This window comes from Actinia tenebrosa, unplaced genomic scaffold, assembly GCF_029948245.1.
Source record: "Actinia tenebrosa isolate PJP-AT-01 unplaced genomic scaffold, QUT_ActTen_1.0 PGA_scaffold8__29_contigs__length_14323225, whole genome shotgun sequence".
Classification (NCBI taxonomy): Eukaryota; Metazoa; Cnidaria; class Anthozoa; order Actiniaria; family Actiniidae; genus Actinia; species Actinia tenebrosa.
In genome coordinates, this window is record NW_028292585.1 from 6,795,271 (window position 1) to 6,821,493 (window position 26,223).

General features: G+C 37.1%; 3 protein-coding genes across 3 annotated transcripts in view; all 3 read right to left on the reverse strand.

Moving 5' to 3' along the window:
- The window catches only part of LOC116295004 (usherin-like), a 64,563-nt gene extending 54,027 nt beyond the window's left edge, over positions 1-10,536 (reverse strand). Inside the window, exons 1-9 of the mRNA XM_089024274.1 lie at positions 9,950-10,536; positions 9,403-9,704; positions 8,607-8,670; positions 7,713-7,986; positions 7,244-7,428; positions 6,051-6,284; positions 5,221-5,320; positions 4,281-4,607; positions 3,106-3,901 (exon numbers count right to left, since the gene is read on the reverse strand). Coding sequence (XP_088880400.1) covers positions 3,106-3,901; positions 4,281-4,607; positions 5,221-5,320; positions 6,051-6,284; positions 7,244-7,428; positions 7,713-7,986; positions 8,607-8,670; positions 9,403-9,704; positions 9,950-10,416 — 2,749 coding nt within the window. The 5' untranslated portion in view covers positions 10,417-10,536. The remainder of the gene's footprint in view (positions 1-3,105; positions 3,902-4,280; positions 4,608-5,220; positions 5,321-6,050; positions 6,285-7,243; positions 7,429-7,712; positions 7,987-8,606; positions 8,671-9,402; positions 9,705-9,949) is intronic.
- Positions 10,537-11,847: 1,311 nt separating this feature from the next.
- Positions 11,848-14,110, reverse strand: LOC116295020 (uncharacterized). The gene is made up of 3 exons (XM_089024026.1): positions 14,039-14,110; positions 13,673-13,915; positions 11,848-12,050 (listed from the first exon to the last, which is right to left on the reverse strand). The coding sequence occupies exons 1-3, from the start codon at positions 14,108-14,110 to the stop codon at positions 11,991-11,993; spliced, it is 375 nt and encodes a 124-aa protein (XP_088880152.1). The 3' UTR covers positions 11,848-11,990.
- Positions 14,111-19,401: 5,291 nt separating this feature from the next.
- LOC148905068 (uncharacterized) lies at positions 19,402-25,502 on the reverse strand. Its single transcript, XM_089024276.1, has one exon. The coding sequence runs from the start codon at positions 25,168-25,170 to the stop codon at positions 19,978-19,980; it is 5,193 nt and encodes a 1,730-aa protein (XP_088880402.1). The 5' UTR covers positions 25,171-25,502; the 3' UTR covers positions 19,402-19,977.
- Between the last annotated feature and the right edge of the window lie 721 nt (positions 25,503-26,223).

A 26,223-nucleotide genomic window follows, 5' to 3' on the forward strand; every position in this document is an offset into this window, starting at 1 on the left:
TGGTATTTTGAAAAAGGCTTCAGTCTCATTAGCACCAATTGTTAATACCCCTAACATGGCCGCCATTTGACAATTTTCTAATTTTCGGTGATCAAACTCTGAGTCTGCGGATTTTACATGATGTTTGCGAGTTATTGTAACCGGCGGCAAGGCGCTCAGCTATGAATCAGATTGCAAGTGGTATTGACAAAAGAATTTATTGAAAAATTCACACAACTTTACAATACATGAAAAAAAAACGGGAACGAGATTACAGGATATCTCTAATGAAAACAAGAAAAATATTTACAATGAGATAAAATAAATTTGTAGCTTATCTAAATAGCTAAAAAGTTATGAATAAAATACAGTTTTGCTAGATATAACTAGAAACGGAAATACGTAAATTACGTCACAGGTAATTTGAATATTGCATACTGATTAGCAGTGTTTACAATACGCGAGTGAAAATTACTAGGTTGCAAAGTTTAATGTACAAGTCGGTAAACCATTTAAAATGAACTAAACCAATGGAAAAAGCAATAGGAAAAATTGACTAGAGGTTAACTATGGCTTTAGGTAAGTATTTTAACCTTTGTTTATGACAAACTAAGAATTACACGGTTTACTGAACACGCGGTCGCGACAATGACCTTGAGTGTAGAGTTTAAGTAGCGAACAAATTAAAGGTTGGAAAGAAAAGGTCTTTTATCCCGCAGTTAAGGCTATTTATCGTAGTAAAAAGGTTAAACAAGCGAGTAAGGCGGTAGCGATCCTATAGTAAACGTCTTAAAGAGTTTAAAAGACAAGATACACTCAGCGTGATTACTAAATTACTACTGCGTGAATAACTTTGTACTAAATTACGCGCTAATGCGACTAGAATTACTACAACATGAAACGAATGCTTAACAAATATGTAGAAAATCTAAACTATAAAATATAACGACTAGTTAACGATATTAACATAGATTTGTCCTAAATCTATCCTAGGTATAAGTGTAAAAGGCTTCAAAGATTCATACCTTTACATCGTAGAGAATTCCTTGTCTTGATATGTGCAACGTCTTCAAGAACTTTTACTACACTGATTTAAGCTTAGTTTGGGCCTATTTTTATGGAAAAACCTGCATTCTTAAGACCTTACACATCCTACGCAATATTGCACGCCCTAGGCGCAAACAGGATGTCCCAACACGAACTTACGTAAGCAAGCGCCAAACCTAGGCATGACTCACTGTAATGTAATTACGTACGGAAATTATTTCTTGCTTACGCATTTTCCACGCAAACAGTTAACTAAAGAATTACATTCCTATGTGTACACGAGGCATTCCTAATTAAAAATATAGATTTATGACTAAATAATTACTGTCCAAAATAGTGTCTTTTGACTCTGTCACATTATGCTGATCTATTTTCGTAACCTTTTAAGCTTGAAAGTATCAAATTGTTTTTTTAATCGCTTTAAGTTACTTTGAAGTTATATAGTAAAGGGTTTATCGTGCCAAAGGCCGGGCAAATCAACTTCGAATCAGTTTTTATCAATTCGCATGTTCGGAGATTATTCGGAGATTTTGCACGGAGCTCGTGCGCCTCGTGCGTGTAGTTTTGCAAATTTGGCAATAAATAAAGATTGTTTGAAAGAAGGTGTAAACAGGAAGGATGGGTCCTAAATATGATGTCAGTGATGGGAATGAACAACATTTGCTTTGGGATGGGGAGGGAGATCTTGAGATGATCGGTTGAGGTTGCCATGGCTTGAAACCCTTCCAATTAGGCACACACGCACCAGAAAAGCAAAATCCTGTCTGAACGTGCAAATGATAACTCAAAGACATTATTCACCTCTACTGCATCCGTACTCATTGTTTGCTTGAAGATTGATCGTTCCACTTTTGCACGTGTCACACTTATTTCCCTCTACGTTCTTCTTACAGCTGGTGCACTTGCCAGTATCGACATCACAAGTATTGTCCATGCTTCCAGATCCATTACAACCACATGACTGACATCTACCACTGATGACAAAAATGATCATCAATCAATATTTAAATCAACGATCACAAAATAAGGTTTTATTTTATTACGATTTTCCCTGGTATTTCTCGGATTTATATTCAACCCATGTGAGACTCCTCAAAGATTTCCTGTTCCAACAAATGGTCAAACATGTGTACTGTCAAAGCAAATCTCAGAGACCCCAAAAAGTGCTTCTAAATCGAACTAAATCACATCCTCAGTGTCAATATAGGTTTTCCTGACAGTACAACCAACACTCTCTATTAATGTTCCATAGACGGCAAATACATTTAAAAAAAAAACAAGTTTATGAACTGCTCCAAACAATGTAAACCAGCTATCGATTGTTTAGCAGTATTTCTCAAAGAAATTAAAACAAGTAGAATGAGTATTATTTTACCTTGAAAACCCGTAATTTCCTGGTAAGCACCTGTCGCACCTTAGTCCTTCGATGTTAGGCTCACACTGACACTGTCCTGACACGTTACAGTTCGTGCCAATCGATCCCCGAGCATCGCAGTTACACAGAACACATCCTTTACCAGATGGATTCCAGTAGTACTCAGAAGCGCAGGCATCACATCGCTTTCCAAGAAAATTGCTGAGACAGTCACATTGTCCATTACTGGTACATTCAAGGATACCTTCAAGACAATATGCAGACAAGACTCATGCTCAGAGATCTATCACATTATCTGTATACTATATAAGATACACCTACTTGCAAGAACGTTGTTATACATAAATAGAACATTAGTGATTTAGTGGGATAGGAATTATATCAAAAGCAAAAGAAGATCACTGAAGCTGAACTTTTTCTTTTGTCTTTTAATGTATTCCTTTCTCACTAAATTACTAATGTTCTAATATCATATGACAACGTTCTTGCAAGTAGGTGTATATACTGCATATGAAAAAACTATCTTTCTCGATTGCAAGTCACCTTGTCTATCAAGTCATTGTCGATATATTTTAAGTCTTTCTGGTCATTAACTACTTTCGATTGCTTTTTACTTGCTTCATAAGAGTATTATGAAAACTAGAATTGTATATAGCTATCTATATACAGGTATTTGTATATATGCAGCTAACGATTTCACTTACCATTAGATTGCAGTTCTTTAGTTCCATTGGGGAAGCAGTTGCAGGGTTGGCAACCAACAGGATTACTAAGACTGATGTTGAAATACCCAGGCTGACACTGGTTACAGTTCTTGCCGATCACATAACGTTTACATGTACAGTTCCCTGACAGTAATTCACACTGACGTGACATACCGACTGTTCCCTTTGGGTCACAAGTACAGGGTGTACAACCATCATCAAGATTAGAGGAGAGGTTAGAATATCCCTTTCGGCAAATATCACATTTCTTCCCCTCGACGTACGTTTTACAGTAACACTGCCCATCGGATTTTTGACAAGTGCTTAGTAAATTGGGTTGTGTTCCTGCTGAGGAACAGTTGCACGATTTACAACCATCTCTTCCTAGACTGTGATAACCATTTGCACACTGATCACAACGACGCCCAGTTGAGCCTGCCTTACAGCTACACTGGCCAGTGGTCGTATCACAAAGGGTGTTTAAAGAGCCGAATGGGTCGCAACCACAAGCTTTACATCCCGTAGGTTCAAAAGAACTCAGTCCAAAGAAACCAGATCGACAGGTGTCACACTTTATTCCTGTGACGTTACTCTTGCAGTGACACTGACCGGTAGTTGCGTGACATGATGTATTACCACTAACAGTACCAGCTGTGTTGCACTGACATGAAACACAACCTGTTACATGGCTACTCTTCAAATCAAAGTAGCCTGGCTTACATTCATCGCATTGCCGTCCTTGTGTGTAGTTTTTGCATCCACACTGTCCTTCTTTAGCCCCAACTATCGAGTCATCCTAGAAAAGAGGATGCGATTATCATTTAAGTGTCATTCCTTTTCGCTATCAGTTAACTATCAAAATCATTTTTTTATTAGAAATTAGAAATCATGTGGAAATTGTATTGCACACTACGTGCACTTCCGATAAACTGAACGTCGTACAGGATCAGAATTAGCTGGAATGCATGTTTCCCACTAATGCGAAAGATGCTCAATGACGTCGTTGTCGTGTATCACATTTTAACTGCAAAGTCTGGCGCGGGCCTTGATTGGTTTATTGAATGTTACCTATACATGTTCAAGATCAAATATTACCTTTTGGTACAGTCAGGTAGACCGGAGCCGGTCGACGACAACACTGATTTTTAAAATTGACTGTATGTATAAATGTATACCTTTACACAGTCATTTTCGTTTGGCAAGACACCAGGCCCAGTGCATCCACATGGTGAACACACATCACGAGCACTCAAACTTTTTCCACTCTCTCTGTAAAAGTTTTCTTTACAAATGTGACAGTAGCGTCCAGTGGTGTTGTGTTGACAGTCATCACACACTCTTCCTCCTCCGTCAGTTCTTGAGTCCGGGTTGGGGTCCAGAGATTCATTGTAGTAGCATCGTGATGCATGGCCATTGCACTGGCATTTAATGCATGGAAAGATGTCTGAATTACTGCCTCTTTGGAATGCCTTGTTGTTGTACAGTGCCTGGCAGCGATCACACTGAAAATAAACAAAATTAGCAAATTAACACTAGCCACGAAATAATGCAATAGATAGACTACATCATTTTCAACTCGATATTTCAAATCGAAGTGAGTGGTAGATATTGCAAGGGATTAGATGTAGGTACAGTCAAGGGGCCGCCTAGTCGCTCCCCTGATGTCTTCAGGCTAGAACATTATTATTATTATTATTATTATTATTATTATTATTATTATTATCATTATTATTATCATTATTATCATCATCATCATCATTATTATCATTATTATTATTATTATTATTATTATTATTATTATTATTATCATATCCGTACTCTAAGGACAAATGGACCTTATTGTCGTCAGGTCCAAAGTCCATACGGTGCCTCAGTTTCTGCAAATGTCTAAGGAGTATGGCATAGTTGGAATCAAATTTTTACAGTTTTGTCATTGACTTGGGTTTTGTCAGTGAATTGGTTCGAAGAGTGAGCCTTATGCAGATGATACTTTCTTATCTAATCATCTTTTTATTTGTAAAAAAAAACCATTCCTGCCAAGGGCTGAACAATCACTGCAAGGGTGGATTTTAAATAAATTATAATTAAACATAATATAACCATGATTCAAGATACCTTTTCGCCTTCAGTGAAAGTCGATGGCTCACAATGGCAAACACATTTTTTGTGTGTTGCATTGTACGTAGCTTCTTTTGCATGACCAAAACACTCGCACCTGTAGGAGGAAAATAGCTTAAGGAATCCTTCTAGCAAATATACGAACACTCTATTTTCTTCAAAAATCTCACGTTTTACAGAGACTACTTTTAGGGCTTTTCTAAATCCTTAGAGAGGAGAAAATTACGTTCTTCAACGGGGCTCAACCTATATACCGATTCGTTTTCTGCTCGTCAGTAAAATAACACAGAAGTAATGGAAAAGAAAATGGAGAAAAACGTACACACATTAGTATCTAACCATGCGCATGGTTGTAACTGATAGCCGATGTGAGATAAATGGCAAGAAAAATTCCAAATACGTACAGGTAAAGTGTTATTTATTTATTACTTGAAAAATCAAATGGGAATTCTTTCCTCTCTAGTTTCGAAAAAGAGACGCATGCATCCTTAATTTAGGAGCATACTGTATGTAGAAGCGAACCCATGAGTTACAGAATGAGGAATCTAATGGAATCTAATGGTATAATCTAATGCGGGGATTTACCACTCTGGATCAGGGGGGGGGGGGGGGCGGTGGGAGAGCCTAACAGGTTTTACAGCCCACTTAATAAGACTATCGATTGATCGAATTTTTAAAGATGTTAAATTTTGTGAACGAAGAAAAAATCGAAGAACCCTCAAAGCACAGAAGAAAACCTATAAATAATTTTATTTAACATACGACAGCGAATCCGGGTCGCATTGGTGAGAGGCGGCACGTTAGCGGCGCACACCTTCCCTGCTTACCTGCCAGCAACAACGATCCTGTTTAAAGCAAAGTATCGGTGCTTTTCATTTTTCACCAACGTATGGTTGTAAAAAGAGAATTTCACGTGTGAAGCTTTCAGGAATTCCAACAGTTTTTTGGAACAGTAGAGATTATCACATGGGGATCCAAATGGCCATATTGGTACGTACGAGCCTGGTGTTGGTGGTTGTTCGGTCTTGAAGGACACTGAAGCACCTGATGATTTCAGAGGCCTAAAAAGTACAGATCGTAATCTGTAGCATTCATGGTTATTATGTGATTCTTCTTGCAAGTTATGGCAATGGTGATGGTCGTGGCGGTGGTGGTGGTGGTGGTGGTGATAGCAAATGCTATTGAAAGTCATATCTGTTGTCAACAGAAAATGTTGAGGTTGTTGTTCGTGATGTTGATGATACAGCATGCGTAAATGCTATTGGAAGTCAGTCATGTCTGTTGTGGCTGATAATGAACGATTATTGGATGATCAGGTTGAGCACGACATCGTAAATTATCAAAACCAAGGCCGTGTTATCTGCCAAAGCCGTTATTATACATTTTGTAAACTAAGAATAAATATTTAATTCTACTTTTAAATAAAATAGCAAACGCATCCCAATATCCATTGTGACCTTGAGTAAACTTGACATAAAAGTATAACCTGCATAAAAACCTAAAGATAATACGTTTATCATGTCAAGTTTGCACGACTTCAGGGATTGGCTGAAGTTAAGGTTCTCGGTCAATCAGAAGCTAATATAGTGTCTGAGTAAAATTGATCGATAACTAATGGTGTTATCACGTAATGCAGGAAAACTGGTCACTCTTGTGAAGATTAGGTTGTTGTTGGCAGTGATGGTGGTGGTAGTGATGATGGTGAGAATACAGCAAATATTATTGTAAATCATATCTGTTGTAGCAGATGATGGTGATTGTACGTTAATGCAGGAATGTTGGTCACTCTAGCTTTTTATGATGAGGGTTGTTGGTGGTGATGGCTATGATAAAGGCTGCATAGTTGATTTGCATTTAATGTTTTGGTGTTGATGATGCTAATGGTGGTATTGATAGTATTAATGCTAGCAATAAAGCTGCAGCATAGAAATTCACTGGTGCTCGTGTCGGTGGTGGAGATGGTGTTAGTGGTAATGGTGGTTGCTGGTAGTAATGACAAGGACACAATTAATACACTCACAGTTCATATTGAATACAGTTAACAGAGTCTGACTCCGCTAGTGGACCATTGTTTGACATATTGAATGATTTGACACAGTTCTCTGCAAAGTACTGCCAAGGCTGAAATGCATACCCATCACGTGACCTCTCTATCTTTATAGCACCTGGTTGAGGCCCATAAAACTCAAGAATGATGTAAAATATCTGTTAAAAAGAACAAATATTAGACTACAACTTTAATATTTACATATATATATTATCATCATGTCAGTATATTAACTGCCCCTTGGCAATATAGAATAGATGGCTAAGTGAATGTTACTATGAATATACCTTCCCTTTCAGGATTACGTAAGGAAGTCACTAATTTACTGACACAAAATTTTACTTCCTGTTTCTTAAACCTACTATACAGAAGATCATTCAAAATTTGATCTTGTAGCAACATACATAGTACAGTATAAACACATTGGGTTGCACATATTTACCTGCAATTCTCCATACTTCAGAGCAAGAGATATTACAGCATCATTTGTTAACTCAGACTGCCAATATGTAGTTGTATCCCCATCAGTAGCAAGTTCTATTGGGTGAGTTGTTACAGCAAGACGTGAGGTACTCTTTCCTACAGAACTAAAATCCCCATTCTTGGTACATTTTGCTCGAGAAGTCTCCATGATCTTGGGATAAGCTGGAGGACAGCGACATTCACTTGTAACATATGCTTTTGGAAGAAGGCCTGAATAGGCTTCAACAACCTCTCTGTGGAATCAATTGGATATAACTGAATTATGCATATTTCAAGGGCGGATCCGGGGGGGAGGGGGGCTGAAGCCCCCCTTTAGGAGAAAAACAAATAAACAAAACTGAATAATTAGATGCTTTTTTTATTGCTTTCCGTTGTGTTGACAGAAGAAACTCAATAAACCCCCCCCCCTTAAACTCAATTAGCCCCCCCCCCCCCCCTAAAATGTTGCCCTTGTATTTATCTTTATAGTATTAATTTGAAATAGTTCATGAATATTAAAATTAAAATTACATATTCAAATAATCAATCAATTACCTGTAATTAGTTTGGGAAATCGCATAATTTTGAGTACAATTTGAAATTTATATGTACAAGTGACGCATTGAAAGTTTTCAAGATTGGACGAGCTTTAAGCGAGCCCAATTTGAGAACTTTCAAATTACTACTGAGTATCTATAATTCCGAATTGTACAATGAGATCATGCGATTTTATGGGATTTAATTGTTCCCTTCTTGTCCAATCAGAAATGAATGAAAGTGCTAAATAGTAGTGCAAAATATTGCATGTTTTAGTGTGTTTGTACTCTAATGTAAATTAATATTGCATGATTAATTAAATATATGGCCACAGTACCTGTTTGTTAGTGAAATGCCATACACGAATATATCTTGCATCAGACCCTCATACTGACTTCCACCTTAAATATACATTAGCATCAAATATTAATCATGCTAATTAAGCTAAATTAATAAATAACATTTATTCCATCATAATAATCTCAGCTTGTATGCTTTCATTGTTTGCTGGAGTATTTTCCCAACCACCTAAAAGCATGCAGTACTAAATGATAACACTAATCATATGAACAATACAAAAAATAGAACTAGCATGATTTGGTCCTTTTAAATATACTATTTAGGTTGCATGTTTTTAGTTTGTGTACTCTCTATTTTAATATTCTTACTATTTTGAAATATTGAATTTCTCATTAATATCAATTATTAATTAAGATTTCTTGTTGAAGATCAACTGTGTTCCACTATGTACAAGAGTTATTTAATAGCTTGCATATATTTATATTCGTCCAATTAAGACCAGGGGAAAATTAGCAATAGTTTTCCCTGTCTAAAAATTTTAAATATCAATGAGATTACTCTAGTTCAATTGATTCAATGACCCTTTCCCGGCCTGTTGATAAAATAGTTTTTAATTGTTTTAATTGTTTTAATTGTTTTAATTGTTTTAATTGTTTTAATTGTTTTAATTGTTTTAATTGTTTTAATTGTTTTAATTGTTTTAATTGTTTAATTGTTTAATTGTTTTAATTGTTTTAATTGTTTTTAATTGTTTTTGATTGTCTAAAAACATTTTTCATTGTTTAAAGTAAACAACTAGAACAACTAAATATTTAAAAAATACTCTGACTTACCTCCATATTTTTGTCCAATTCTAATACGGCCACCAAGATCATTAATGGAGCCATTAAGCAATACAGTCTTAACAAATTGACCATCAATGAAATAGGATATGTCTTTGTCGATGACAGTCACTGTTATAAAGTGCCACTCATCTTCATTCGTATGTTGGCTTTGACTTTGCAGGGGATTGAGCTCAACAACAGATGTGTTTCCACCTCCGTAATGGTAGTGAAACCATATCTTGTAATTCTCAATCTCCAGTTGAAAGATAACGTTGTAAGGACTTGATGACATACTCTTAGAAAAGAGGGTTCTACGAGAAATATGGAAACAATATGCAGAAATCAGTTATGACAGTGTGACCAAGAAACGTCAACAGTGCAGTAACTTATATGTTTCTGACTTCCAACTTCAAAATATTTATCAAACTGTCTGCATGTTGATAACTTGGTCAAAGTGGAAAGAACCTTAATTTATCGAAAAACTGGATTCTCCATTAGCTACTGAAACTCAAGTGTGGCTTCATAACGAAATCTTTATCACAAATAATATACTTACCCCTTATTTTTTGGTTTTTGTTTAACCCAGACACTTAGTGTAAATCCATTGGTCACGTAGTTAACACCAGTGATATTTAACGGATCCATGTGCGAATTTGACGCAGATACAAAAGAAAAAGATGGATCGGATGAGCCGGGTCGTGATTCACCAGACACGATTCCTACTTTAGTAGTAAATTGATGTTTACCCAGATCTGAAGGAGAAGGTTTATCTTTACTGCAAGAAGGACAACAAGCGAATCTGCATGTATCCTCTGTGCATACATCGAGTGAACTGATCTGAGAGCTCGATCGACAGACTGTAAGAGAAGGTGTTCCACACGTCGAACTGCTATTGATCGGTGCATAACTAGCTAGGCCCTCCATTTTTGGAAATAAACCTAAGCTTGTTGTAGGCCTTGGACCATACACGATTAACAAGACGATCCAAATTGTTTGTATTATTTGAGAAAACATGACCAACATGATCTTTACGATCAGCAAGATGTATCTCTTGATTTGGTAGTCCAGCAACTGAAGAATTTTTGAAAGATCGAAGTACCTTAAAATGTATCAAAAGCTTATTCGTCTCTAAAGAATGAAAATTTTACGAAACGACGAATTGATGTCAAAATGACATTAGGAACGCCTTATATACATAAAGATTTTGATTTGGGACGTTCACACGTCATCCTTATTGACTTGGACCGATTATGGAATGTCGTTGCTGCCAAAAGGATTAGAGATTTTTTCAATGGGTTTGAAATTTTTTCGTTGATTCAGATTAACTTTTACATGGTCGAAAAATAAGTATTAGCTGTTCAAATTTTTATATTTTAAATATTATTATTATTATTATTATTCATAAGTCAGTAAGTGTTTTGTTATACCAAGTGTCAAAGAAAAAAAGCCGTTATTTGATTTTTTGATTATTTGATTTCGAAAAACTTAGAAAAACGTACATTTCTGGGAAAATCACTTCCGGTATTGTTATTACTGGTCAACAACATAATTGATCGAATTGTTAGTTTTTTTTTTATTTCAATTTTCGAGAGAATAAAATATCAGTGATTTTTAATAGAGATAATTTTAACAACAACAACAACTTCAATATAATTTTAACAACAAATCTTTCCCCTGGGGGACCTAGTGAAAATGCTAAATTCAACACTACTTGGTTCTGGGGGTGGAGTTTCAATTGACATTCAATATTCTCATACTCCTTAATAATTCATGAGTAAACCATCCAATCAATGGGCTATTTTTGGGTCACATGATGTTACTTGAAACCTGGTAAAGTGCTGTGAAAGGAATGCATTCAGTCTGGAGTAACTGGAACAAAATTAATGAGATGAGAAGTCATTTCAAAGCCTCCAATATCGGACTGGACGTGATTTCAAGTCCGCGCAATTAGTTCCAGTCCTAAGCTGCGCCTCGGACTGGAACTAATTGCTTAGACTTGAAATCCCGTCCAGTCCTCATTGTCGGCTTTGAAATATTACTTCAAATACACACATTTTTGTAACAAAATGACTAAGTTTTTGTGAACGTGAAAGGTTAGATACTTGAAACAAAATGAATGAGGCTGAACAAGAGCGTCACTGATTCTAAAATAGCATTAAAGAGTGCTCATGATGGGGCGCGGGGATTCCGCCTCTTAGTTCATTTTCTCTTGAGCGAAGCGAAAATGTTCGAGAAAGCGACGAAGTCACGTGAGATCGACTTTTTATCGGTTTTTAGAAAGCGAAGGCCAGTAACGGATTGCGGTTTTCGTTTATTTGGCTTTTTAGTTCTATAGCAATGCATGGTTGACAATAATAACTGATGATCTACCGAGCCCAAAGAAAAAATGCCTGGTTAGCCCTTTTCCCAAGATGCATCACGAACAATAGTGAAACCAATAAACTATTAAATATATTCATTTATCATTCATTTATTATTCCAAATCTAATAAAATACTACAATATTATTTAAGAGATTTGAATTCCTAAGAGAATTTTGATGTGAAAATAAGCCTCTTAGCTTCTTCTTTGGAACCGCTGGAGTTGGGATTGTCCGGATTACAACTGACATCCAATGGCTCTTGCTTTTTCACATACATTCTCTATGTCTTGAAACGCCTGTGAGGGTAAAAATGAAAACAAAAAGGAGTAAATCTTAGATTCTCAGCTTTCTAACCAAAAATTAAGAAGAGTCTGGGTACGGGAATGTGATATACATTGATTTAGGAGTAAAAGTGAAACTGGATGAAATGGAAGTAGTCTTTAGGGGACTATTCTTTTTTTGATATTCCGATGGGACGTGGTATTATATTTTTACGAATATATTTTTAACGGAGTTTGTGATGTCATCGATCTAATCAACACTAAACAGATGATTTTGTATTCAAACATATTCGCTGGTTTCATACTCAGTACTTTGAGCTTAATGAAAATATAATGTGTAAAGAAGTTATGTACAAAGAAATGTATGGATATATCTTAAGTTCCTCTCGAGCTAATCTACTGGTGTTGGTCGTCGTACTTAGAGTCTTAGAAGTTGATTCTATAAATAGAGGATATTACATGGGCAAGCGGAGATACGAAATTTATCTTCTCGTGTTGAAAATCTCTCACTCGTTCGCGCGTATCTCCAAGCGCCCATGTAATATTCTGTTTATTATATAATTATCAATGAAGTATGTTTTGGCTTTTTCAGGCAATTCTTTCCGTGTATTTTTGAATAGCCATCACAATGGTGTTATTTTCACGTGTGAAGATATCAATTTTTCGAAATAGAGAAAAATAGATATTTCATTGGTAATTATATAATAAGCGCAGTGTACATAATGAGAAGGCAATATTACATACCGCACTTATATAATATATTAATGAGTATTATATGAAAAGATAATGAATGTAAAGAAGATCAGATTAATTAATTCTGATCTAATGGAAGAATTAATAATTGAGTGAAACTATGCCCTCCTCCGTAAAAATGTTGAAATAAGTAAGGATATGTATAAATAGATGCTACGTCATTCTATGTTTCCAAATTTGAAAAACCGGGAGTGTTAGATGGAAAAAGTCTTGCAATATTTATAACTATTATCAACTTAGTAAAAAAGAACAACATTAACCATAGCTGGAAAGAGCATGTTAAAATCAGTAAAACTGTGAATTTTGAAGAAAATTAGTTCAATACTTAGAAGAGGACTCCAACGAAAAGTGATTTCGTAAAAATTTCGATTTTTGAAAATTCATAACTTTGCAATATTTTTAACTTACTTCGGCTTCAAAATTCACAGTTTTATTAATTTTAAAAGCATTCTCTTTCCAGCTATGTAAATTAAATCGGCTTTAATTTGCTCTGGATTAAAATTGTTTCTAGAAAGTGACGTAGCAGGTATACTCAAGCAAGAAAGCAAAACTTACAAAAAAAACATCGATAACTGAGAAATATATTGAAATAAACAACAAGGCTGAATCCAGAAGAGTTCTTGGGGCATTCTCCCAAGGAAATTCTTAAAATTTCCAGAACTACCATACTTCATTATGGCGATATTTTAGACCAAGAAAAAGGTAATGAAAAAAAAAAAAGAGTTTTCCGCAAAAGTATATGATACTGACAAGATTTCTGGAATCACGGTTAACTCTATATTTAACCAAACCGTGGAACGAAAAAGATTCCATATTCAATTCGCAAGTTTTACAAGGCTGCCTGCTGCCTATTTTTCATACAATAAATATAATGACTTACTTACCCTCTTGCGACCAATTCTAAAAGGATCAGGCTTGGTTGGAGGTCTCTCGAGGTACGAGCGTCGAAACGTATTTTCGTTGTCACGTGTGAGTTCATAGTTGGTGCATTCCGTTTGTTGAACAAGAAGCGTAAAATACAACAAAAATACAACAAAAACGGCTAGGAATTTCAGCTCCATCCTGATCATTAAACACTCTGGTTTGTTGTCAGTAGTATACTGAGAAGTCCAGCCTTGACGCCGGTCCTTTTATAACAAGATCAGAGACGCGTTCAAAGTGCCTTGACAATTATCTTTCTTTTGATATTTTGTCATTGTAATCCCATTAACCACCATCTAATGATTGGCTCTTTGTTGGCCTTAAATTACCTTTTTCCTCCTACAAACTGACGACTTGATGACTGTCACCTGCCCTTGTTCTTCACACCACCCACTATCCATTCATCTTCCATTTATTGACCCAAAATAAATCGCCAGAAACTGCTAAACCTTGTCTCAATTCAACGTCTAAGAAACTAATTTCTTGAGTTCTGAACAAATTTTTGAGAAGTATATTTAACGATCAATAATTGTGCCATCTTTTAGAGTTGATATGTGGTTAACAAAGTAATTAAAGCTAAATCTCATAAAGTTAGTTTTACAAGCGAAGCTCCTCAAAACTAGAACTATAAACTTGTTCAAATTGTAATTAACTCGAGACTCATTTGAAGAGTTCGTTTGTTATTCCCACTTAATCCTCGTCGGCTTTCAAAACTATATTTCACGTTATTAATTCAGGATTCACACCTTCGTGAAATTCAAAGAAGAAACTACCGAAAAAAGGTTCCCAACTGATAGATTACCTCCAAAGTATAATTATTATTACTACCACGACTATAAAAAAAATTCATTATAAATTCGACTTTTCTCTTCGAAACACTCGATGTCAAGCTTAGAAAGGCACTGGAGGGTGCCTCATTAAGGTGCCGTATAAAGCTGACAACCAGTTGGTTTTCTTTTTTAGGCTTGTAAATTTGAATCCAAAGAATTTTATTGGCAATGAATGGCACTGAAAAATGATAACTACTCCTCGAGCGATTCAAATCTAAAAACTGCGAATCGGACAAGAAGATTTCGATCTAAAATTCCCTATTTTCTTACTGTGATGGCTATAGTACTTAACATGTTAACTAGTTTAGTTATTTTATTTCATTAAACGGCTCATTCATATCATTATATTGACATCTATTGGCCGAGAAGTTGATTTACATGTCATTGAAAAAGACCATAAACGATTAAACATTTATAGGACTTCCTCTTTACTAGTGCGCAAAATAAATACAGTACAAACGATCGAAATAAACGGTACACCGTCCCATGGACTTTATTTAGAACATTCTAGGTTTGTATAAACCTCAGGATGTAATTGTCAACGAATGATATGTCCAGCTACCTTAACAACAAGCTTCACGCTTCAAACAGCAACAACTATGTTAAACTACATATAAGTACGATTATTTATTTTATACATACACTTTGCACATCAAATATATATATATATATATATATATATATATAAATTATACAGTATAGAGTAATTCAGAGAAGAACGTTTCACCTGTTTGAGGTAAAGTAGATCCGGTTTGCAGCTGTAAGTGTTTCCCTACCAAGAATTCAGTCAATGCGCGCGCGATGTGATTGGTAATAACATGTTGTTAAGATCAATAATTGCCATGGTGTTAAACATTTGGAAATTATTTTCAAGTATTTTCATCTTGGACTACAGTAAAATGTCTCTCTTTTTCTCTCTTTTTCTCTCTTTTTCTCTCTTTTTCTCTCTTTTTCTCTCTTTTTCTCTCTTTTTCTCTCTCTTTTGCGCTCTCTTCTTTAGGCTGGAAAAGCTTACAAAGAAGAAGAAAGGAGCATAAAGCAATAATGATGTTTAAGACTTTAAATGCACTTGCACCAAAATCTGTAAGGGAACTCTTTTATTTTCAAGAAAATACCTACGATTTTCGTGGTAGAGAGAAGTGCTTAAAGTTACCGAAACCCAGCACTGAGTTTTTAAAAAGAGCTCTCTCTTATGACGGTGCAAAAGTGTGGAACTCGTTACCCCAAAGTGTCAGACTGTCCAATAATTTAAAATCTTTTAAGAGGAATCTTTCGTCTGTTGGTCCTTAACACTTTAATTACTATAATATTTTGGGGGGGTAGATGAGAATTTATTTCATAAATCTGTCTATATATTCTTAACGTTATTATTAATTTTTTATATATATTACCTATGAACTCGGTTTTCATGAAAACCAATTTGTACATTGATGAAATTTCCCGAGATTAAATAAAAGACATCTCTCTCTCTCTCTCTCTCTCTCTCTTTGTAGTTCAGTCAACCTAAGAAGTCCGTCTTTCAGTGAGTTGTGTATTGACCTTAGTGATACCAAAACCAATTCTCAATAAATTATCACATTTAGGGTTGGTAAAATAAGTCAACTAAAAAACGAACTTTTTATGTTCTTAATTAGCTTTGTGACATACAGCGTGAGTATATCTATTCCCTAGAATTTAAGATTATATTTATCAGCATTAAAAACAAAGTTCCAAAAACCGTACAAATTATATATTCCCTCGCCAAGCTCTCGTGAGAGCTGGTCGTGTCGTATCAATACGAAAAAAATATTCATTTGAACTTACTCCATTAAAATGGTTTTTCTGAAAGTTCGGAAAAAAATCGTTGGCTAGACATCTTTGAAAATTAACGTGAATTTTTTAAGGACAATTAAACTATTTGAAAATAAAATAATTGATAAAAGTAAAAAAATGGCATAAACCATTTTATTTTTCATTTTATGAGAAAATTGTACTATGTTTTTCCTTGTTTGTGTAATTAAAATTTACCACTGAAAAGGGAAAAGTGTAAAGAAAGGGTCAGTCTTGACAAAAGATTTTTTTTCGCCTCTACGATCGATCAGTTTACTTCTGACTCGCACTAGCACTGGTCATTTTGTACTTACATTATGCTTACTACACGTTTACGGGCGATAAGATCTTCTAAGGGAAAGCGTGGACTCTTAAAGCGTATAGATTTGATTTTAAAGAACGATTATCTAAAAGTGGTAAACAAGAACTACTTGGGGCTTTAGCACACGCCGCGAGCGTCTCAAAAGCGGTCCTTAACGTCTTAACCATGCAATAGCATCCAAAACGATCGAAGTGAGAATGGAATTGAAGTGTTTTGCTTGGGGGGCTTCAAAGATTCAAAGAAATGAAAATAGAATCCTCTTAACTTCAAACGTTTTGCCGGACTTGTGTGATAGAAATAGCGTTTTCCTTAATTGTTAAACTGCAATATGCGAAAGTTCTTGAAAACCTATATTTTTGAAATATGAAATTGAGCTCGGGGCGTACCGACTTATGAAAAGGTGTTCTTTCGCGAAAATGATTTTTTTCCATGGAACAAAAATAACTGACGACAAACAGAAAATCTTAATATGCAATGTCTGCTAGTCGAATTGAGATCCCAAATGTGAGTAGGTAAAAAAAAACTTCAACAAGAAGTTAAGGAATTCCAACGTCTCAACCGGAAATTGTTTTTCAAGGAAACATGTCTTTGGAAACAAAATAAAATTAGGCACAGAAGCAGTTCTACGAATGAATAATTGACAACGCTTTAATAATTCCCCTGAATGATGAATGAGTTGCATCCTAAACCCAAGAAATGATTAATTGCAGACTTGGAAAAAAATATATCGAATAAATACATAAATAAAAAAGAATAATGAATAATGAAAAAGAAAGTGAAAGTGAAAGTGAGTCATAGTTTTTTGAAAATTTTTGGGAGTAGTAATGAATAATGAAAATGGTTTGATCGCTTCCCATTCTCTAAATTGAACCGCGTTTGCTCACCACGCTCAATCTTACCACTGACCAAACAAGGAAGTGTTTGATTCTCCTGAAGGAAGGTCATCGTCAAACGACATTAAGAAGGAGGAGGCTTTTAAGTAGGCGTTTTACAAACCAATTCGTACATACACGCAAACAATCTTAAAGATTACTGATATAAAGAGCTAATTCTAAATCATCCAAAAAAAAAAAAAGCAGCTGTAAAATTTAAGCATCATTTTAAGCCACAAATTTAGAGCTTGGTGTGCGATGAATGATTAATATCAGTATCTACTTAAGGATTGAGCAAGGCTGGGCCTTGAAGAAAAGAAAAATGAGACGGAAAAGGAGAGAAAGAAGGAAAAATAGAGAAAGGATTTAAGTAAGAAAAGGAATGAAGGAATGAAGGACGGAAGGACGGGAGGACGGGAGGACGGGAGGACGGGAGGACGGGAGGACGGGAGGACGGGAGGACGGGAGGACGGTTGGACGGGAGGACGGGAGGGAGAAGAGAATAAATGAATGAACTATCTGAGCGTACAACAATTGCAACCCTTTTTTACCATTTATCACTCTAAACCTCTCCCTCATTCTGTTATCTTTATTTGAGTTTAACTTTGCATTAGATTATAACTCGACACTTCTAAGCAGGTGAGCTTAAATGAGTTGTCTTTGGCAAACATTCTTTTTTCTCATTTTATTACGTTCTATTGAACGGTAAACAGCGAAGACATTGATACTCTTAGAGCAGGTGAGCCGTTGCTAAGGAGTTAACTTAACGGTGGGTAGAGGAAGCGTTTCTTTAATGCTTCGCTGATGATGGATAATTGAGTCCGAAGCTACTCGAAGCAATTAGATGACTAATTTGAACAAGCACAATTGATGTGTTTGAAATTTATAGCCTCAAACTACAGTCTACGTTAGTCACGGCATTGCTTTTCTTTATTTCATAAACAGTATACTTTTATTCTGTTAAAGAAACGCCTTATTTATCAGCTCTGCTTTGTCTTTTCTTTAGACCGGGCGAGAAAAGACGAAATAACACGAGAATAAATAAAGAAAGTATTTAAAATGAAGGATATCTCCCAGAAAATATTGCTAATTACAGCCATGCAATATTGATTTAAACACGTGTGAAACACTACAGGAAATTGAACTTCAACCAGTTTATATTAAGAAGCCACAGATCACAAGCGAAGTTTTCCACTTTAGACAAAAGTAATCGAGTATCATCCACTCAAATAAACAACTATTATCTGCCCACAATGTGCTCCTGAGAGATCGCCTTATTACGCTATTACAGTTTTTGGAAAAAACTTGTTTTCTTAAAGAATTGTTTATATGGATAATCGTTCGGATATCGATAAAACGGCGTGTTCCATAATGGCCTCATCTATCGAACGATAAAACAGTTTTGAAGAGAAGCAACTTTGAGTTTTTGTAAGCAAAATATCGAAGTAGTTTAAAATGAAAATGTAACTTAGATTGAAAAATATACTGAGAAGACTAATATACATAAGACAAAACGTTGCAATTGGGCTCAGGACTTGAAAATTTAGTGAATATCAGGAAAATAAAGTTGGGAGGACACTCCTTCCCAACGTCACTGCTATCCTAATCGATTTCATAGTTTTAATTATTGAGATTTTATATCTATATTTTTTCAATTTTGAAATTTTATTCGAAAATTCTAATTTTAAATATTTTCAATTTAAATGAAATTTGTGTATAAAGCATACATGAAGTGTTTGGGCTTACACTGCCAGTACAAACTGTAATTCACACAGACAAACGTTTTGACTTAAAGCATGGTTGTTATTATGATTACATATATAGTTGGTATTGTTGTGGAACTGACGACAGAAAACGCCTTTTACAACTCAACAACTTTACTTGAGACGTTGACTTCATTACAAACATGTCAGCACGAAATTCGATTCCTTAAGGGGTTACAATTTATTCCCCACCCGGGGAGGGTACTAATATCCTAGTCTCTTGGGGCTTCGTACCACTCGTCCTCCTTTCGTAACGTATTGGGCTGTAACATCTTCCCCACCTTGTCCACTCTGGGGGACAATATCAGATTCACTCTCACTTGAATTACGAGATTGTTCGCAAGCCGTTTCCCCACCATTCGGAGAAAAGTCCCTTTCCTTGTACTCCTGTTGAAGACTTGATTCAACTTCTAGCTTGTGTAAACGCTGTACTGGTCTGTGTATAATATTCTTCTCTGTTCGCACTGTCGCAGTTCTAACGAGACCATCTCGTCCGGGATGTACTTTTTCCACTCTTCCTAATGGCCACTTTAGACGACTAACGTTATCTTCAGAGACTAGCACTATGTCTCCCACTTGCACGGGGGGCTCTGTAGTCTTCCACTTGACTCTTGTCGTTAAATTATGCAGATACTCCTTCTCCCAACGCTTCCAGTAATGATTAAGCAATCTCTATAAGTACAAATATCTTGTGACTGTTCCTTTTGTTGAACTCTCGAGGTCGTCTTTCGTAGGGCTTGGCAAACTTTCAAGTGCTCTTCCAATGGTTAGATGAGCGGGAGTGATTGGCGATAGATCTCTATGGTCATCACTTACTGCTGTCATTGGCCTGGAATTGATAACTGCCTCTACTTTTATAAGCAGGGTGTTAAGTTCACTGAAGCTAAGAAGTGCTTTACCCAAAACCTTGCGAAGTGGCTCCTTAACAGCTCTGCACATCCTTTCCCACCAACCACCTCTCCATGGCGAACGTTCAGTGATATATTTCCATGTTATTCCTTTGGACGACAATTCTGACTGAATACGGTCTTGGTCGAGCTTGCTCCACATAGCGTTACTCTTCTTTGCAGGATTACCATAGAACTTTTGGATCTCCTTGCTTGCAGCCTTAAATGTCTTTGCATTATCCGACCATATCGTACTGCATAAACCTCGTCGGCTTGTCATACGGCTCAGCGCTTGTAGAAACTCGTCTGTTGTGAGACTGTTCGTCAATTCCAAATGGACCATACGCGAAGACGCACATGTAAACACGCACACGTAGGCTTTCTTGGTGCTTGTACCTTCCTTCACATACAATGGGCCTGCGAAGTCAATGCCGACATTTGTGAACGAGGGCGAGCATTGAACTCTCTCTTTGGGTAGTGGCCCCATCTTCTGTCCACAAGGTCCCACTCTAAGTTTCTGACAAGCAACACACTTTCTAATGATACCTTTCACCTCTCTTCTCCCTTGAGTGATCCAAACTTTGTTTCGTAAAGTCGACAGAACAGTCTCGGGCCCAGCATGCAACAGCTGGACGTGTAAATCTCTTACTAGTCTTTGTACAACGATATGTCCATGAGGTAAGATAATCTGATGCTTGTTCTCTTCAGGAAGGTCCGCAAACTGCAGTCGTCCTCCTACTCGTAAGACTTGATTCTTTTCGTCGTAGTATGGGTCAAGTCGAAGGAGAGGGCTGCTACTTGTCAGCTGTTTGCCTTCTTTCAGTGTCTTGTAGTCTTCTGAATACACTTCCCTTTGAACAGTTCTATAGCAATACATCTCTGCTTGTTTCAACTCCTCGCTAGACAGTTCAGTCACAGTAGAAACAGTTTTTGCTTTGAACAATCTTACAGCCTTAAGAACGTAGGCTGTAACACGAATCAACTTCAACCACGTACTATAAAGGTTTGGATCCACTATCAGTACAGGTTTTGTTAGGACAGATGTACACGAATGTGTCGCTTTTCTCTCTTTCTTGCAGTCATCGGGTTCCTCTTTGGAAAAACTCTGAGCTGGATGCTCCTCTACAGGCGAGGTTAACCACTTGGGCCCGTTCCACCACAGTTCACTAGATTCAAGGTCGCCGCACGATAAACCACGTGTCAACAAGTCTGCCGGGTTCTCCTTACTGGGACAGTACTTCCAGTTCTCGGGGTCCCATGTTGACTGTATCTCTAAGACACGATTGGCAACGAAAGGCTTCCAGCTAGAACTCGGTCCTCTTATCCAATGTAGTGTTACCATGCTATCAGTCCAACATACAACACGGTTGGTCTTCACATCAAGTGATTCTACAACAAACTTCAACAGTCTAGCGTTAACTACTGCAGCTAAGAGTTCGAGTCTTGGTAGTGAAACTGTTTTAATAGGTGCGACTCTTGTCCTTGACATAACAAGATGTGCTGTTGCCTGCTCAGACTCATCCTTTACTACCATGTACACAGCAGCTCCATATGCCTTTGGGGAAGCATCCCCAAATCCATGCAATTCGACAGTTGATCTCGAGTTAAGGCCTTCGCCGAAACATCGAGGTATGGCGATGTTCGTAACTTGCTGTAGCTCGGTTTTCCATGAGGACCACTGGCTTTCAGTGTCTGAGTCTAGAGATTCATCCCATTCTAATCCTTTTCTCCACAGTTCCTGGAAGAGGATCTTAACTCTCACTGTGAACGGTGATATCAATCCAAGAGGATCGAAAATCCTTGAAGCATGGCTAAGCAAAGTTCTTTTCGTAGCGGGGGTGCGAGATGTGGCTACTTCCTTTGGGGGAATGAATCTGAAGCAATCTGACTTTAAGTCCCATGACACGCCAAGTGCTTTGAGGGACTCTTCTGATGCAAGGTCTACCATTGGCAACGGTGCTCTGTGTTCAGGCTGAATGTTGTCCATCACTTGTTGAGAATTGCTTGCCCACTTTGTGAGATTAAAACCACCACTCTTCATGATTTCAGTTAGTTCTTGAGTCAATGTTAGTGCAGCATCATCTGTTTCTGCACCTGTCAAGCAATCATCTACGTACATGTTTTCTAAAAGTTCCTTGGCAGCTCTTGGAACAGTTTCGAGATAGCCCGTAACGTGCGCATGAATTGTTGCGATAGCAAGGAACGGACTACAGTTCACGCCGAACGTAAGTCTATTCATTCTATAGACACGTGGTAATTCATCGGAGTTAAGCTCTCTCCACAAGTAACGATGCACGTCTTGATCTGGTTTTGCAAGTTTGATCTGCAGAAACATCTTTTCTACATCTGCGAGCAGACCAATCTTGTGAGTACGAAAGCGGGTAAGAACTGATGCTAGATTTGGTTGTAAGGCAGGACCAGGAAGTATACAGTCGTTCAGAGATACGCCTTGTTCGTCCTTCGCCGAGGCGTCGAACACGATTCTACATTTGGTTGTTGTTTTATCATTACGAAATACAGCGTGATGCGGTAAGTATCTAACGTTCGTGGACTGTTTCTCTTCGACGGGAACTTCCTCTGCGAATCCTTTCTCCGTATGTTGGTCGATCGCATCAATGTAAGCCTTTGCCTTTACTGGGTCACGTTTCAGTCTTCTTTCAACTCCTTCCAATCGCTGCAGAGCTTGTTTGTAGTTGTCAGTCAGATTTGCATGGCTCGGTTTCCATGGTAGCCGCACTTCGTAGTTGGATCCATCAAACTTTAATTCGCAATTAAAGTCTTCAACTGCACATTCTTCTTCCTTGGAACGAACGGCACTCTCCTCCTTAGAAATTCCAATTGCTTCCAGCTCCCAGAATCTTTTCAAAGTCTGAGTAATTTCATTGTTCTCTAAGACTGCTATCATAGAAGTAGTATTTTTGCTTGTCCCCTCTATTGGGCCTGTAAGCACCCAACCGAAAACTGACTCCACAGCTGTTGGCGAGTATAGTGAATTTCCTCTTTCACAATTTCCAGTTACAAAGCTATAGTAGAAGTCGGCACCAATCAGCACATCTATCTCCACAGAATCACGTGGACAAGAATCTGCAAAGTTCAAGTTTTTCAGATGAACGTTCTCATGAAGATTCAAGTTTACAGGACCCAGTGGATTGCAGATCTTTGGGATCGTAAGAGCCTCCATCGTAACAGCTTCCGACGAATTTCCGTTGACCGCAGAGAGAGAAAACTTTACTCGTTGTAGTCTCTTTGCTTCACTTGTCTCACCACCCAACGTTGTGACACTTACTGACTCTGTTGGACCTTTAAGGCCGACTGCTTCTGCAATGGTCTTACGAACGTATGATCGCTGACTTCCAGAATCTAGGAGTACACGTGCTACTAAACTTTGATCATTTGCATACAACTTGGCAATCGCTGTAGGTAACAAAGTTTCTGTTGGCTTCTTGAAGTCAGTTGTAGCAAATCCATTTAATGTAGCACCTGTAGGTGTCTGTGTTGAAGTACGTTGCTCGTGAAGTAAGTTATGATGACGTCGACCACAATCAGCTACAGAACATTTAGGCTGACGACACACCTTGGAGAAATGTTTAGCATGAGAAGGCTTCAAACAGTTATAGCACAGCTTGCTTGACTTGACTAGCTTCCATCTTTCCTCGACCGATTTTTTCTTAAACTCTGGACAGTCCCCTGACTCATGATTAGATTTGCAGAATACGCAGCAAGGTGTTACACTGGTTGCGTCACTAAACAGGGTAGATGCTGTGGTTAATCTGTCTTGTTTGACGTTTGCAGCAGGTTTTCGTTCAACTTTAACTTTACCTTGACCGTGGATACCTGAAGTAGAAGTTGCTTGCTGGTTTCTTTCACCAGCTTCCTTTGAGACAAGTTGTCGGTTTAGGAACTTGAAGAATAATTCGAGATCAATCTCTTCATCTTTAATGTCTGCGAGCTCTAACTCCCATTTTTCTAGAAGCTGATGCGGAAGTTTACACTCAAACATTGGTAACAAGATACAAGCATGTGCCATTGGTTGTTCACCTAGAGCCTCTAGGGCCCTAGTCCTGTTCTTTAATGTGTCATGCAGGTCACGTAAGGCGCGTGCAGACATACTCGTCGTTGATTCCAAGTTGATAACTGACTTTATAAGCGATGAAATTACAATTCGTTTTCTACCATACCTGTGCTTTAATGCTTCTACTGCGGGCGCATAATTCGCTCCAGTGACTTCGAATCCATCAACGGTTTGCAATGCATTAGCTTTCAGTACTGAGCGTAGATAAGTGAATTTCTGTATGTCCGGTAAGTCGTCGTTGTTATGTACAGCGGCTTCAAACTGATCCCAGAAGTTCTGGAATTTCAACAAATCACCACCGTACGTAGGTAATTCTAATTTGGGTAATTTTAGGTTTTGGCGGGTTTCTTTAGACGATACACTTTCAGCTGATTTACAAATTGCTGTTTCGATATACTCTTGAGCGATATCGATAGCTCTGTCTATTGCATTCAAAATTTCGTTGCAATTACGAAGTTCAACATCATCTTCAGCAGTGAGGGATACGAACTGCTCTCTTAAATCGAGACATGAAATACGACACTCATTCAATCTTTGCAATCTCATTTGCATTTTGATCTTATTTGTTGAACTTTTACTTAATTCGGTGACAGCAAGGGTTAGAGATTCGACATCTCCTTGCAATATCTTCAATTTACGTTTAAGTTGCTCGATTTCTTCTAAATGTGGCTCAACTTTCGTTAGAGCGGCGTTTTGTTTATTTTCTTTATGTGTCGGCAAAGAGTCTGCATCATTAATGTCGAGTGTTTTGTGTTGATACGATTTCAGAGAAAATTCATGTGTTTCTAACCTTTGGATTAAAGTTTTCTTCTTTCCACTCGTCGACAAACCCTTTGATTGCAAAATGGCACGGAGTTTTTCAACAGACATGCGACTAAAATAATCTTCTTCTTGATCGGCCATCATGGCGGCGAACACGTGTGACGACTGATGAATGTTGACCTTGGAATTTCGAACTTTAGTCAACCCACAGCTTTCAATCGCTTTACAAATTACTTCCTTTTAGTTTTACGATGCAAAATCCGGCTCGAAGGACCAAATGTTGTGGAACTGACGACAGAAAACGCCTTTTACAACTCAACAACTTTACTTGAGACGTTGACTTCATTACAAACATGTCAGCACGAAATTCGATTCCTTAAGGGGTTACAATTTATTCCCCACCCGGGGAGGGTACTAATATCCTAGTCTCTTGGGGCTTCGTACCACTCGTCCTCCTTTCGTAACGTATTGGGCTGTAACAGGTATAATGGAATAGATAGATTGATAATCGATCAATCAATCAATCGAAGGCTTACACGAAACAGCACTAATAACTGATAAACTAGTGCTCCTCCAAATAGTTATAAGTTAAGAGATAATTCTTTTCGTATTCAAGCAGTGAGCGCCAAAAATTATTTTCATGAAGAAAGGTTGTTGTACAAGGCTAAAATCTTGTTATTCAGAAATTTAACTTGTTTGGAAGTGGAGATGACTGACCGATAAAAGTGGAATCAAAATGTTAACCCAAAACAAAAATTTTATTCGAAAATTATGTTTAGGCCTTCATTTGTTTATTTCCCATATATTTTCTATAAAAAAGCCTGACAAAGCAACATTCTAACACAAATACATCAAAACATCTTTGTACAATTGAAAATACCCGCTTCAAACAGGCATTTTATCATAGTACATCAGTTTCTAACTGTTTAAAAAAGGTTTTGAGCGTTAACCCAAAACGAAAATTGGAATCAAAACTCATACGAAAGTCTAGTTTTTGGCGCTTTTTGCCATTATTGCTCATTATTGAAAAACATTTCTCTTAATAGCTAATAAATAGTTAGTAACTAAGTCGATTCATAACTATCATTAAACTCTTGTCTAGTCTATAGTGTGCAGCTATCATTCTCGTTTAGTTTGAATATACTGGTCTTTTTGACATTCTATCGACAAATGGCCGAATAAAAACAATTTATGATG